This window comes from Apteryx rowi, unplaced genomic scaffold, assembly GCF_003343035.1.
Source record: "Apteryx rowi isolate R43461 unplaced genomic scaffold, aptRow1 scaffold_1103, whole genome shotgun sequence".
Classification (NCBI taxonomy): domain Eukaryota; kingdom Metazoa; phylum Chordata; class Aves; order Apterygiformes; family Apterygidae; genus Apteryx; species Apteryx rowi.
In genome coordinates this window covers 116,072-129,077 of record NW_020447313.1, presented here as the reverse complement: position 1 = coordinate 129,077, position 13,006 = coordinate 116,072, and the positions used below count along the sequence as shown (strand labels likewise).

The 13,006-nt window shown below is 65.2% G+C and overlaps 2 protein-coding genes across 2 annotated transcripts in view; one reads left to right on the top strand and one right to left on the bottom strand.

Moving 5' to 3' along the window:
• POLD2 (DNA polymerase delta 2, accessory subunit) overlaps nt 1-6,645 on the top strand; it is a 7,425-nt gene extending 780 nt beyond the window's left edge. The window contains exons 2-11 of the mRNA XM_026076468.1: nt 375-648; nt 3,380-3,501; nt 4,174-4,297; nt 4,378-4,492; nt 4,780-4,978; nt 5,146-5,226; nt 5,641-5,798; nt 5,921-6,048; nt 6,159-6,260; nt 6,415-6,645. Coding sequence (XP_025932253.1) covers nt 429-648; nt 3,380-3,501; nt 4,174-4,297; nt 4,378-4,492; nt 4,780-4,978; nt 5,146-5,226; nt 5,641-5,798; nt 5,921-6,048; nt 6,159-6,260; nt 6,415-6,572 — 1,407 coding nt within the window. The 5' untranslated portion in view covers nt 375-428 and the 3' untranslated portion in view covers nt 6,573-6,645. The remainder of the gene's footprint in view (nt 1-374; nt 649-3,379; nt 3,502-4,173; nt 4,298-4,377; nt 4,493-4,779; nt 4,979-5,145; nt 5,227-5,640; nt 5,799-5,920; nt 6,049-6,158; nt 6,261-6,414) is intronic.
• Nucleotides 6,646-6,774: 129 nt separating this feature from the next.
• On the bottom strand, nt 6,775-12,744 carry AEBP1 (AE binding protein 1). Its single transcript, XM_026076213.1, has 21 exons — nt 12,729-12,744; nt 12,239-12,637; nt 11,778-11,840; nt 11,607-11,678; nt 11,389-11,475; nt 11,200-11,292; nt 10,983-11,081; nt 10,762-10,839; nt 10,588-10,662; nt 10,363-10,472; nt 10,146-10,285; nt 9,973-10,057; nt 9,740-9,884; nt 9,548-9,636; nt 9,288-9,411; nt 8,979-9,175; nt 8,722-8,901; nt 8,294-8,636; nt 8,033-8,172; nt 7,851-7,950; nt 6,775-7,776 (listed from the first exon to the last, which is right to left on the bottom strand). The coding sequence occupies exons 1-21, from the start codon at nt 12,742-12,744 to the stop codon at nt 7,226-7,228; spliced, it is 3,186 nt and encodes a 1,061-aa protein (XP_025931998.1). The 3' UTR covers nt 6,775-7,225.
• Nucleotides 12,745-13,006: the final 262 nt, after the last annotated feature.

Below are 13,006 nucleotides of genomic sequence, written 5' to 3'. Positions count from 1 at the left end.
GGGTGGGGGATTCGGCTTAGACCTGGTGTGTGTTTGGGGAGGGGGGACCAGTTCCAGCAGCCACCAGTGTCACCTGGGGGTGGCGGGGAGACCCAAAGCCACCTGCGGTGCGCGATGGCAGGCTGGGGGCCGGGCAGGCCTGACGCGCGGTGAGGGGCTCTGCCTTGTGCCGGCGGCAGGTTGACGCTCCGGGGTGGTTCGAAGGGAGCTGGAGAGGGGAAAAGCCGAGGGCTCGATATAAAAATATCCGGATTAGGGCGCCGCGGTGGGGGGGGGAATCACCCCTGGGGAGGACGGAGCGGGTGCCTGGCACAAACCCGACGGCTGAGGAGGGATCCCTGCTTTTCCCGTTTGCTTTCCGCACCCGAATGAAGAGCTCGCCGCATCCAGGCGGATTCACCRCCGTCCGAGCCGGCGGCCCTTCCGCCATGTTCTCGGAGCAGGCGGCCCCCACGGCGCAGGGCCTGCTGGCCCCCCCGTCTGCCGAAGCCTCCACCTTCGCCCGGGTGCCCGTCGCGGCGTACGCCGACTGCTCGCAGCCCTTCAGGCTGGGCGAGCGCAGCTTCAACCGCCAGTACGCTCACATCTACGCCACTCGCCTCCTCGAGATGAGGCACGTCCTGGAGGAACGGGCTCGCCAAAAGTGGGGTGAGTCGTTGCCTGCAAATTAATCCCCCCCCCCCCGGCTCGGAGAGCGAAGCAGCGCAGCCAACGAGGCCCTTTTTGCCTCGCAGCGGCAGTGCTGCTGCTGCGCCGTCTTAGAAGCTCTTTCCACAGGCGTTAATGATAATTTTTTAAGCTTATACATGCACGATAAAGGATGCAGCTATCCCCACGCGGATATTTTTTTGCCAGGGCGGGGGAAGGCTTTCTTTGCCACCCAATGTCCCCTCTAGTCAGGGACTTGCTCTAGTTCTCCGTCGCCGTTTCCCGGATCGTCTTAAGCGTCAGCCGCGTGGGAAAACCGCTTTGTTTGAACCTGCCGTTGGCTGTCGGAAACGAGAGTTAAAGTGCGGGTTCGTTCTGCTAACGGACGTGCCGTTCGGCTCGCGGACGGACGCGCCGGTCAGGAAACAGGGCGGCAACGYGGCGGCGGCAGAGGGGCTCGCTGGCGCCCGGGGCGGTTGTTTCCTCGCTCTGCAGGGCTGCGGCCGTGGTTAACCGGTGGGATTCGCCTACGACAGAGTTTCCATTCGAAGACGTAACGGCCGCGGAGCGCTCCGAGACGCCGCTTCGCTTGCGCTGGAGGCGGCAACCGCCTCCCCGTTGCCAGAGCTCAGTGGCTAAGCTTTCCGGCAGATCTTTGGCGCGGAGCGGAGCTCCCCGCATGGCTATGAGAGCATGGTAAAAAGCCTGTTATCAAATTTCACCCTCTCCGGCCAGCTGAGCRTTTCGCTTTGCCCTTCTATGGAGGTTTTTGGGTTGTGCGCTTGTTTGTCTTTCTCTCCTYGGACGTCTGGGCTGCGTAGAGCCGAGGGGAAGCAAACGCCACGGTGGGGTTGTACCTACTCCAGGGCAGATGCTGTTCCTTGGCCGGCTGCTCTGCGCCGTAACCGTAAATTTCGCTGAAAGCGAAGGGAATCGGCAGGTTCGTTAAAGCTCCGCTTCCCGGAGTCGTGTGACGAGACGAGGTTTGTCTAATGGCCAGAAACGCCTGCGGGGAAAGGCTGGAGCAAGCAGCCCTCCTCCCCCTGAGCACACACATTTTGGGGGGTTAGAGCCAAGAATAAGAAACTAAAACCGGATTGTGTTTTTCTGCCTCTGGATGTTTGCATTCTTCGGATCCGATGAAACCGCGCTTCTGGCTTCATCGCTCCCCTCATCCGAACTTGGGGCGCCCGCGAGCGGACAGGGGTGTTTTTCGCGCAACAGAGCTCGCATTCGGCAGGCGCATGATTAGCGGAGGGAGGGTTGGAGTGAGAAATGGCCCCGCCGCCTGTAGCGGTACGTGAGGCTTTACCGGGAAGGCAGCCCGGTCGAGGAGTCGGTGACGCGGAGCAAGCAGGCTTGGGCAGTGTTATTTTGGGAGAGGAGCCCAGCAGTTCGCGGAGCGCCAGCCCGGCGCGATGTTGCCTGGCTCCTCGGCCTCGGGAGGTTCCTGGGATAGAGTTGCCTGCATGCAGCCGGTCCCCTTTCCTCCGAGCCTTGAGGCTCCGGCCGCATGGGCTTCGTGGGTTGGTGTTAGAGGGAAACAGAAGTGTTTCGGACACGTAAAGGATGGAGCTGAAGCATCTCCAGGTCCTCGTGGGCGAGGCGAGAAGTTTTGGGCTCGGACCGTGGCGAGGGAGACGTGTTTTCGCTATCTGCGAATGCTCCCTGGCCGTGAGGGGGATGAAGCGCTGGAGCCRATTGCCTGGGGAGGGCGAAGGGTCTCTGCTGCAGGAGGCTTTTCCGATCGGAAGAAGCTCTCGCGGTGGGGAAAGAGGATGAGAGAGTTGGTCCTGCTGAGAGGGAGGCACGGAGCAGTCTGTTGCTCGATGGCTGCAGCGCTCGTTGCCTCTCCTGTGATGCGTGTTGGTTCCTTCCTCCACCCGTATCTCACTGTGGATCCCTGCCTAAAGCCTGGGGATCTGCTTGTGCCTTTCTGGGATCTCCAATCTCAAAACTTGCCCTGGAGATGGGGATTTTCCTTGGCGGGGAATGAGGAAACTCTCCCGTTTAGTTGCTGCTCGCACGTGTGTGGTCCGGGCTCCTGCTGAGGCTCAGCTCCTTCCCAGGATGTGTCCGGCGTGAGCGCAGACCCCTGAGACATTGGCCACGGTTCTTATTAGTGGCCTTTTTAGAGCCGCTCTTCATGCTTTAAGGAGTGGGTGAGACCTCAGGAGCGAGAGGAAATCCCAGCTCTTCCCCAGCAGCATCATCTTCCTGACCAGATCTTCCCCAGTGTCCTGCTGAGATGGGGATCGTGGCTCCCAGTAGGGATCCCAGGCTGAAAGTCTTGTCCTGGCGGAGGTGGAGATCAGGCTTGAGGGTGGTCAACCCTTCTGCCTGCCAAACCGCTTCCCGGGCAGGGCTGGACCTGCGGGCCCACCGCGAGCTCTGTGCAACGTCCGGGGTGGTGGATGGGAGCCCCCCCTGCCCCGGACCCCAGCGTGACCCGCGTTTCCTCCCCGAAATGCGGAGGAAATGCCTGCAGGCAGTGCTGGCGCTCCAGTACGCTCCGTTGGCCCCATCTGGCCTACACATGTGGCTTCGGCTCCTCGCCTCGAGGTGAAGCAAGGGGGGGCGAGAGGCTTCCTGACGTTCCCTTGCTGCCTCTTGCTCGCCTCCGAGTTCAGGCCCTTTTTGGTAGCTCCAGGCCGGCCTCACACCTCTCCTGCCCTCGCGGCCGGCCCCYGAGGCATTCCCCGGACCTCCGAGCGGAGTTTCTCTCCCGCAGGGAACGACGTAGCGTTGAGGAAGCTCTGCGAGCTGCAGACGGGGGAGAAGTGCTGCGTGGTGGGGACGCTCTTCAAAGCGATGCAGCTGCAGCCCTCCATCCTGCGGGAGATCAGCGAGGAGGTAACGGCGGGGACCTTCCCCTCCCGCAGGCCCCGCGACGCGAGCGTGGCTTTTCCCCTCGGGCCGCGGCTCTGGGGAACGTGCCGACCGGTGCCAGGCYGCTCCAAACCAGGCAGCCAGAAACCATAAAAGCCTTTTCCACCGGCTCCAGATGCGCCGGGGTCGCGGGGAGAGCGTTGCGAAGTTTGGAGGCCGGTTGTCAAGGAATAAAGTTAGCGCCTTGCCCGCCAGGCGCGGTTTCGAACGCGGCGAGGCGCTTGCCCGGCCGGTGATTGCAAACACGTTTTCCGAGGCAGGCCAGCGAACCGTCTCCCGCTGCCTGGCTGAGTAACTTCCTCCTTGGATGAGGAGCCGTGCCATTGTTTGCTCCTCTCGGGCGCCACGGGGAAGAGCTAAGCGAAAACAGCTCGAGCGGGTGGCGTGCAGCTGGCCAACGGCCCCGGGAGCTGCCGGGAGTCCGGAGCGCTGCCTTCAAAGAGGCAGCGGGGGCGGCGGTGGAGCCGGCGGCGGCGGCGGCGGGGGGCTGCTCTGGCGTCTCTCGAGAGTCACGCGCCCTCGCGCTGGCTGCCACGAGCGGGCGTTTGGCGGCGGCGAGGGCCCTTCGCGGTAGCTTGGCCTCGCCGGCTGCTCCGCCGGGTCCTCACGGCCTGCCCTGCCCCCCCCCCCCCCCAGCACAACCTTCTGCCTCAGCCCCCCCTGCCCAAATACATCCACCCCTCGGACGAGCTGATCCTGGAGGACGAGCTGCAGCGGATCAAGCTGGACGGCGCCGTCGAGGTGCAGAGGCTGGTGACAGGTAGGGGACGGTGGGTCTGAGGTGGGAGCCACCTCGAGGGATCTGCCAGGGCGGCGGCTGACCGTCGCTCTCTGCCGCAGGCACCATCCTTGCTGTGTACGGCTCCGAGCAGGACGACGGCAAGTTCCTGGTGGATGAGTACTGCTTCGCTGACCTGCCCCGGCCGCTGCCCTGGAGAGGTCCCAGCTCAGACAAGTGAGTCTCCACAGTGACAAGAACGGGGCTGCCATCGTGTCCCCTGCTGCATCCGGAGCCCCGGCGACCGTTTGCCCCATCCGGCCATCGGGGGAGGCTCCTTGTGCCGAGAAAGCCGACAGATTTGGGCTCCTGTTGCCATTTCAAATTGGGCTCAGTTGCCCCCTCCTGTGGTTCCCCTGGGGTCCCTTGAGGTGGGGCAGCCCCCCGGCGTCGCTGTAAGGGCGGGGATTGGCGCAGGCAGGGAAGCGCGGCGCGCCGGCAGCTGCCTGAACCTCTCCGCCTAGGTTCGTGCTGCTGGTGTCGGGCCTGGGGCTGGGCGGCGGGAGCGGCGAGTCGCTGCTGAGCATGCAGCTGCTGGTGGACGTGGTGACGGGGCAGCTGGGAGCCGAGGGCGAGCAGAGCTGCGCGGCGCGCATCTCCCGCGTCATCCTCGCCGGGAACCTGCTGAGCCAGAACACGCAGAACCGCGACACCATCAACAAGGTGCGGCGGGGAAGGGAGCTGCGCCCTCCGCTCCTGGGGGGGGGGATTCGTGTTCCCCAGCTTGGCTTGGGCGATGCCAGCCCCGGCGCGTGGAATCCTACAGCGGCTGGGGAGGAGGGAGCGGAGAGGGCATGGGGTTGTTCCTCACCGTCTTCCTGCTGACACAGGCCAAGTATTTGACCAAGAAGACGCAGGCTGCCAGCGTGGAGGCCATGAAGATGCTGGATGAGATTCTGCTGCAGCTTTGTGTGAGCGCTTGGAGCGGGTTAGGGCTGGCTGGGGACTTGGGCACTTTCTGGGACAAGGAGATGGTCTCCTGAGCCCGGAAAGCCATGCTCTGCCAGCAGCCTAGAGGGTGTGGGGTGGCAAACGCCCCTTGTCTGGCTCCCAATTTCCCTTTGAGCGCTCCACATGGAGCCGTACAAGAACGCAGCAAGAAGGGGAGGCAGAGCAGAGCCCAGCCTCAAATCCCTTGCCTTCCTTCTCCCTCTCTGCGATAAAGCCACGTGGAGCTTCCTGCAGGGCMATGGCCAGGACCAAATCCGGGAGCGAGGCAGAGCTCCAGCAAGCTCCAGCCGTGGCTTTGCTCTGAGGTGGCGCGTGAAGCCCCTTCCGAAACGGCATGGTTTGGCTGCCTTTGCTAACCCCCGCTCTGCCCGCAGACCTCTGTGCCTGTGGATGTGATGCCCGGCGAGTTTGACCCCACCAACTATACGCTGCCCCAGCAGCCGCTGCATCACTGCATGTTGCCCCTCTCCAGTGCCTACTCCACGCTCCAGCTGGTCACCAATCCCTACCAGGCCGACGTGGATGGCGTCAGGTAAAAAGAAATGCTCTGCCACCAGGCCTTTGACAACTGTTGGCAGCATGGGCATCACGGGGACAACTCACGCCAGCTACAGCCGTCCAAATATCTCCTTCCTTTTCCCCAAAACGTTGCAGGTTTCTGGGGACATCTGGGCAGAACGTCAGTGACATCTTCAAATACAGCAGCATGGACGACTACCTGGAGATCCTGGAGTGCACGTTGAGGGTGGGACACATCAGCCCCACGGCCCCGGACACCCTGGGTAAGGCCTGGGCTGGGTGGCTGCTGTGGGAGCCGCTGATGGCGAGGGGGTTGAGCACCCTCCAAAGGGGCGCAGGTGGGGGATCCCCGTCTCATTTCCGTTCCCTCCAGGCTGCTACCCCTTCTACAAATCGGACCCTTTCATCCTCACCGACTGCCCTCACGTCTACTTCTGCGGCAACACTCCCCACTTCCAGTCCAAGATGCTCAAAGGTGAGTCCCAGAGCCTGGAAGACCTCGAGCCACCACGGGCTGGGACTCCTGGTCCCCGTCATTGGCCAGGGGACCGCGCCAGGGTGCAAGAGTGCTCGAGCTGGAGCATGCTGTTGCAGGGGCTTGTCCGCCTGACCCCCGCCTGTCCTTGCAGGAGATGACGGGCAGCAGGTCCTGCTGGTGACGGTGCCCGCCTTCAGTGCCACGCAGACTGCCTGCCTCATCAACCTGCGYGACCTCAGCTGCCAGCCCATCAGCTTCTCCGGCTTCGGCGCCGAGGACGACGACGGGGACATGGAGGTCGGGCACTGACTGAGYGGGTGGGACGTGGACTCAATAAACCCCCGGCCCCGCTCGCTGCCCCCGCGGAGGGGCCTGGCACCCACCTGCGTGTCGTCCTCGTGTGTCCTCGTGGGAGGGCTGGCACAGAGCCGCCCGGGCACGGGGCTGGCAGCGGAGAGAAGCGAGGYGACGCTCGTACCAACATAGCTTGATTTATTTGTGTAACGAAAAACCGTGTGGGGGAGACCGGGGTTGTGCCTGCCTCCGTGTGGGCCCTGCCCTGGAGAGCGGGACCACCCCTGCCCACCCTGCCGTGCCAGGAGACGGGGATGGGGGCGAGGGCTGGATCCTGCTTCACCCCCTCCTTTGCCAGGCTTGGGGGTGGCACTGCCCGCTCTCGAGGGAAGGGGCAGCACGTCCTTTCCCGTCTGGCTCCGGAGCCCGGCAAGGGGGACACTCCACAGCCCCCTGGCCTTCGGGGCAAGCGTTGGCACCGCGTGGCCTGCAGGTGTAGGAAGCAACGCAGGTGAGGAGCGGGCGCCCACCCGGAGTGGGCTGCCTTGGGGCCACAGGGCTCAAGGAAGACTTCGGAAGCAGATGCCGGAGCCTGCGGCGGGCGAAACCAAACCAGCCGCTAGCGTCTGGCTTTGGCTCGAGGCGGGAGCGACAGGACAAAGCGGTTCCTAGTCACCAAAGTTCACGGTGTAGGTCTCGGCCGTGGTGAGGGGCTGTGCCGTCCCTGTGCCCACCTCCCAGGCCTCCGTCTCCGTCACCAGCTCCGTCACCACCTCTGTTTCGGTCTCCATCTCCCAGGTGCCGGGGGTGGGAGGCTCTTGGCTCCAGGGCACGTAGGCAGTGCTGCTGAAGGGGAAGGGCAGGGCCGTGGTGGGCGGCGGGGCCGTGGGGCCGCTGGCGGCCGTGGTGGCGTTGAGGCGCCGCAGCCTCATCTGCTGCCGCAGCCGCATGCGGTGCCGGAGGCGCATGCGGAAGCGCATGCGTTCGCGGGGCGTCATGGGGCGCCCGGGCACGATGCGGCGGATGGGCCGGTTGCCGTTCAGCGCCATGATCTCCCGGATGCGCTTCCAGTTGGAGCGCGACAGCACGAAGTTGCACTGCGTGGCCCCGATGTCGTAGAAAACGCTGCAGGTCTTGACGCTGGGGTTATAGCCCTCGGCCCGGGCCGACACGCGGTACTCGCCCGGGTTCAGGATGCGCCAATAGTCCCCGCCGCTGGCTGTGAACACCGAGAGGTGTGAAGGAGGCAACGTGGTGCCACCGTTGCCCTCTGCGTCCCGCTCCACGCCTTACCTGTCTTGACGTTGTGGTTGATCCCGCCGACCACGATGGTGGCGTTGGCGATGGGTTCGCCCTGCTGGTCCGTCACCAGGCCCTTGATGCCCCGATGGACCTGCATGGGGGAAGGGGATGAGAGGCGAGGAGCTGCTCGAGGCGGGCGGCGGAGCCACCGGCCCRCGTGTCCCGGTGCTTACCTGCTCCATGAAGGTGAGCAGAGACTCCTTGTTGTTCTCCCACTCCTGCTGCAGCTCGCTCTCGTGGGGGAACTTGTCGCAGCCCAAGTAGATGGAGAGCTCCAGGCAGTTGGTGTGCAGGTAGCTGAAGTCGTTCATGGCTGTAAAAAAGAGCGGGCGAAGTGGTGGGTGGCATGAGACCACCCTTTACCACCCAACCTGCCCACCATGGGTGCCACCTTGATGCCTAGATGGAGGTGAGGGGGGGTAAGCCCCACTTACTGCCAGCCCGCGCGTGCCACTTGGCGCCCTGCACGATGCCCATGGTGTCGGTCATGTCCTGCGTGTGGCAGCCACCGCGGAAGGTCTCGGTCATGGTGAGGTGGGCCGAGGCGTAGGAGATGGCGAGCCAGCGGAAGATGGCATGGTCCGGCGTCTCCTGCAGCTCGGGGTTTTCATCCTCATAGTCGTCTGGCGGGCGAGGGGCGCCCGCCGCTGTCTCGCTGCGGGGCCGCGCCGTGTCGAAGGGGTAGGACACCAGCTTCTCGCCGCCCTGCAGGTTGGCTCCCAGCACGAAGGGGTTCTTGTCCATCCAGGCCATGATGGCCCGCGTCTCCACCGCGACCTGGCGAGATGGGCACGGCGGTGTGGGACGCGACCTTCCCTTCACTGCCGCCGCCATGCCGGTGCCCCCCTCTCGCCGCACTCACCGTGGCGTCCTCGACCAGGTAGTGCTCCGGGATGGCGATGTGATAGTTGGGGAACTTGTGCGGCACCAGCTTCCTCTCCTCGGCTGCCCACAGCAGCGACGCCAGGTCGGGGAAGTTCTCAAAGAGGTCGTAGCCCTCCTCCGTCCAGTGGCCCAGCGCCCAGTTGCCCAGCTCCGAGCCCTGCGGCGATGCACCAGGGCCGGTGGTGAGCGCCCAAGGCTATCTCCTGCCCCACCGGCCCCCCAGACCCTCCTTACCGCCTCGCGGGCGAGCTCGTAGCCGTCAGGGTTGAGGGACGGCACGAGGTGGATGCGGGTTTCGGTGACCAGGCTCCGCACCCGGGGGTTGCCGTCCTGGTACTCCTTGCACAGGAATTGCATGAGCAGGAGCAGCAGCTCCCGGCCCAGCACCTCGTTACCATGCAGCCCGGCCGTGTATCTGAATTCGGGCTCACCTGCGGGCATGGGGCAGGATCAGGCCCTGCCCCTGCCACCACCCATGGTCCTTCCTGCGCTGGGGCACAGGAGATGTGCCCTAGTGCCTTCCCCTTTTCTCCCGAGTCTCACCGGTCTCATGCTCGCCCGGGTTGTCGGAGATCTCCATGGCRTAGATCTTGAGCCCCCGCGAGCTCTTGCCGATGTTGTAGATGCGGGTGATGGTGGGACACTCCTCGTTGACCACCTTCATGAGCTGGGGGTGCACGGGGACAAGTGCTGGGGGACAGCGGGCCCTGGCCGGGGGCCACCAGCTGGCTTTGGACCACGGGGAGGGACAGATGCTCTCCAGGCTGGAGCAGGGTGCCAATTCCAGGGTGCCCCGGGCTCACCTGCCTCATGTCCTTGTAGCTGTGGTGGCGGAAATCCAGGTTGTCGGTGGATGTCACCTCATTCTGCTGCGCGTAGTAGCTGCTGATGGCTGGGAAGGGACAGGCACGTTGGCACTGACATGCCGGGTGCCACCGTAGGTGGCCAGAGAGCCACTGTCACCCACCCCAGCCCTGTCCCCGAGCGTTTCTTACTGGAGAGGGGACAGCCCAGGACCTCGAGGCGCATGCAGAGGCTGCCGTTCCAGGTCTGGGGGTAGATGCGGATGTAGCGGGCCACCATTGGGTCCGGGAACTCAGTCAACACYGGCGTATCCTTGTCCACATTGCCGTAAAACATCTGGCCAAGAGGGAGAGATGGGGYTGGGCTGGAGCTCTACAAGGTGGCCTTATCCTCTGCCAGCCCACTTTGGGGTCCCACCACGTACCATCTCCTCGTAGCCGTTGGTGTACATCACCCAGTTCTGGCTGTCGTTGCTGAAGCCCACGTAGAAACTGGTGACAAAATCCTCACTGGGGGACAAAAGGGGACAGGTTCAGAGAGCGGTGCACAGCTGGGGTGTCCCGTTCCCGGCGCCGCTCGTCCCCGCGCCACCCGTACTGGATCTGGGAGTCCCGGCCTTGCGTGATGACGCCGGTGAACTTGGTGGTGCGGCGCGTGTCCACCTCGAGCCAGTGCGCCCGGCTGTCGTCCTCGGCGCACCAGGCACCGTCGAAGAAGTCGTCCTCGTTGGTGCCCGCCTGCGAGGGAGGGAGYGGCCGGTGGGTGCGGGGACCCGCCGGCATGGGGACCCCCCCGGCGCCGCGGTGGCTCTTACCTGCATGTTGAGGCGCCCGCGTTGCGCGCCCAGGCCATGGCGCAGCATGGACGAAGCCAGGAGCTGGTCGTCCTCGATGCGGTGGGACTCCAGCCCAATGGGGGGACATTCTGGCGGGGATGAGGAAGAGGTGGTGGCACCCCATCCCTGGCATCCATCGGGGCATCCCACTCCACGCTGCCACCCGCCGGGATCGGGTGCCCCCCACCCTGGAGACCAACTCACTCGTCTTCTCCTCTGGAGGGGCCCATTCGTCCTCGTCTGTCTCCCACTTCTTCCCACCTGGTTTTTTGGGTTTTCCTGGAAAAAAGGGGGCAAAGTGAGGGGGGGGAAAGGGACAAAGGGGAGAGGGTGGGGGGGAAAGGCTGGGGCAGGCAGCACCCGGGTGCGAGCACCCACCTTTGCGATCCCGGCCCTTCTCCTCCGCCCAAGGGTCCTCCTCTTCCTCTTTGCTGCTGCCGCCTTTCTTGGACTTCCCTGGTGCACGGGAGAGGGGATCAGGGAGGTGTCACCCATCCTGAGGAATGCGTCACCCGCCCCAAGGGATGCGTCACCCACCCCGAGGGATGTGTCACCCACCCCGAGGCACCCGGCACCCGGCGCCAGCCCACGTCTCTCACCCGGCTTGAGTTTCTCCTCGTCCGTCTCCATCTCATCCTCTTTATCCGGGTATTTCTTGGGCTTTGTTGGTGGCGGTGGCAGCGGCAGCCCGTAGTCCACTGCGGGGCGAGAACGAGGAGGGTGACGCTGGGGAGGGCGCATGGGGACACCCTGGGGTGGGGGGCACCGAGCCCCGGTGGTGTCACCCGCCCCGAGCTGGGGCTGCTCAACGCTCACGGTCATCGAAGTCGGGACGCTCCAAGCCTTCCTCGTAGTCCCGTTCCGGCGGTGGTGGCGGTGGCGGTGGTGGCRGCAGCTCGTCCGGCTCCGCTGCGAGGGCAAGAGGGGCCGTGCCAGGGTGGGTGACGGGATGAGACGGGGGGGGTCCCCGCGCCCCAGGGGGGTCCCCTCCGCCACCGCACTTACTCGGCTTCTCCGCTTTGGGCCAGACCCTCTCGGGTCTTTTCCTGCTCGGAGGCTTGCGGGGTTTCTGCTGCCGTCGGACGTACTCGACTGCGGACGGGGGGGGAAAAAGAATAAGGGGGGGGTAAATYTGGGGRCGTGAGGCGGAGGGGGTCCTCCGGCTCGGCGGCAGTTTTCGGGGACCCCCGCGTCCCCCCCTGCCCCGCGTGTGGCCACCGTACAGTCCTCGTAGTCCTCGCGCTCGAGCTGGTCGTTGTAGTCCAGCGTGGGCGGCTCCGGCTCCTCCGGGAACTCTGCGGAGACGGAAAGGGGCGCGTTGGGCTGGGAAGGAGGGGGGGGGGACACACTGCCGCCATCCCCATGGCCCGGCCAACCGCCCCCGCGGCACTCACCGAAATCGGACTCGGAGTGCCGGTCCTCTCCGCCCGGCTCCGTTGGCGGCTCCTTGGCTTCTCCTGGGGACGGATACGGAGGGACAGAGGCGCTGGTGGGGTCCCACGGTCCCCCCTTATCCCGGCCCCTCCGGGGAGGGGGATGATGCTGGTGGGGGGGGGGTGGGGCTGAAACAGCGGCAAGGAACCGCAGGGAGGGAAAGAAAAAAAAAGCAGCGACCGCCAAGGAATGAATTTCCCAACCAGGAAAAGGAAAAAAAAAGCGGATGGGAGCCAGATTTTTGGAGAAAAATACTCCGGCTCTGGGGATGTAACGGGGGGGGGGCAACGGAGCAGGGGGGCCAGAGGCGGCTTGGCGCCCAGCGTCGCCGCCGTGGAGAAGGGGGGGGAACCGCTCAGCGGAGCTTTCTCCTCCCGCTTTTCAGGGGAGAGTTTTCCTCCAAAAAGCCTCCCGGGCTCACCTCGCCGCTTGCYGGCTCCCTCCTCCTCCTCCTCTTCCTCCTCGTAGGGCGAAGGCGGCAGCCACCGGGGCGTCCCGGCGGCGTCTTCGGCGCGGGGTGCCGCTGGGGGCTGCGCCCCTTCGGGGGGCTCCTCGGGGAGGGCAGCCGGCGCCTCCGGCTTCTTTTTGCCCGCCGGTTTTTTGGTGGGTTTGGGCGGTTTCTCCTTGGGTTTTTTGGAGCTTTTCGGGGCTTTGGCGGAGCCTTTTGGCGGCTTCTCCTTGGGTTTCTTGGGGGGGTTGTCCTTCTCCTTGGCCTTCTTGGAGCCTTTGGGTCTCTCCTTGGGCTTCTTGGTGGGTTTGGGACCTTTCTCCTTCTTGGGCTTCTTGGGTTGGTGCTGCTCCGTCGTCCGGCCCGGGGTGTCTGTGGGATGGTGGTGGTGGGGGTCACCGGGGTGCGGGGCTGAAGGGGGGGGCAGCCCCACGTGCCGGGGTTCCCCTGCAGTGCCCTGTACCCCTGGGTGCCCCCATCCATATCCCACATCCCTGGGTGCCCCCCAGCTCTGCCCCACATCCCCGAGTGTCCCCCATCCATATCCTGCACCCCTGGGTCCCCCCCGATCTGTATCCCGCATCCCAGGTCCTCCCATCCCTGCCCCACACCCCCGGGTGCCCCCATCCATATCCCGCATCCCAGGTCCTCCCATCCCTGCCCCACATCCCCGGGTGCCCCCCGATCTTCCCCACGCCCCTGGGTGCCCCCAGCCCGCCCCGGCCCCCCCCGCCCCGCCGC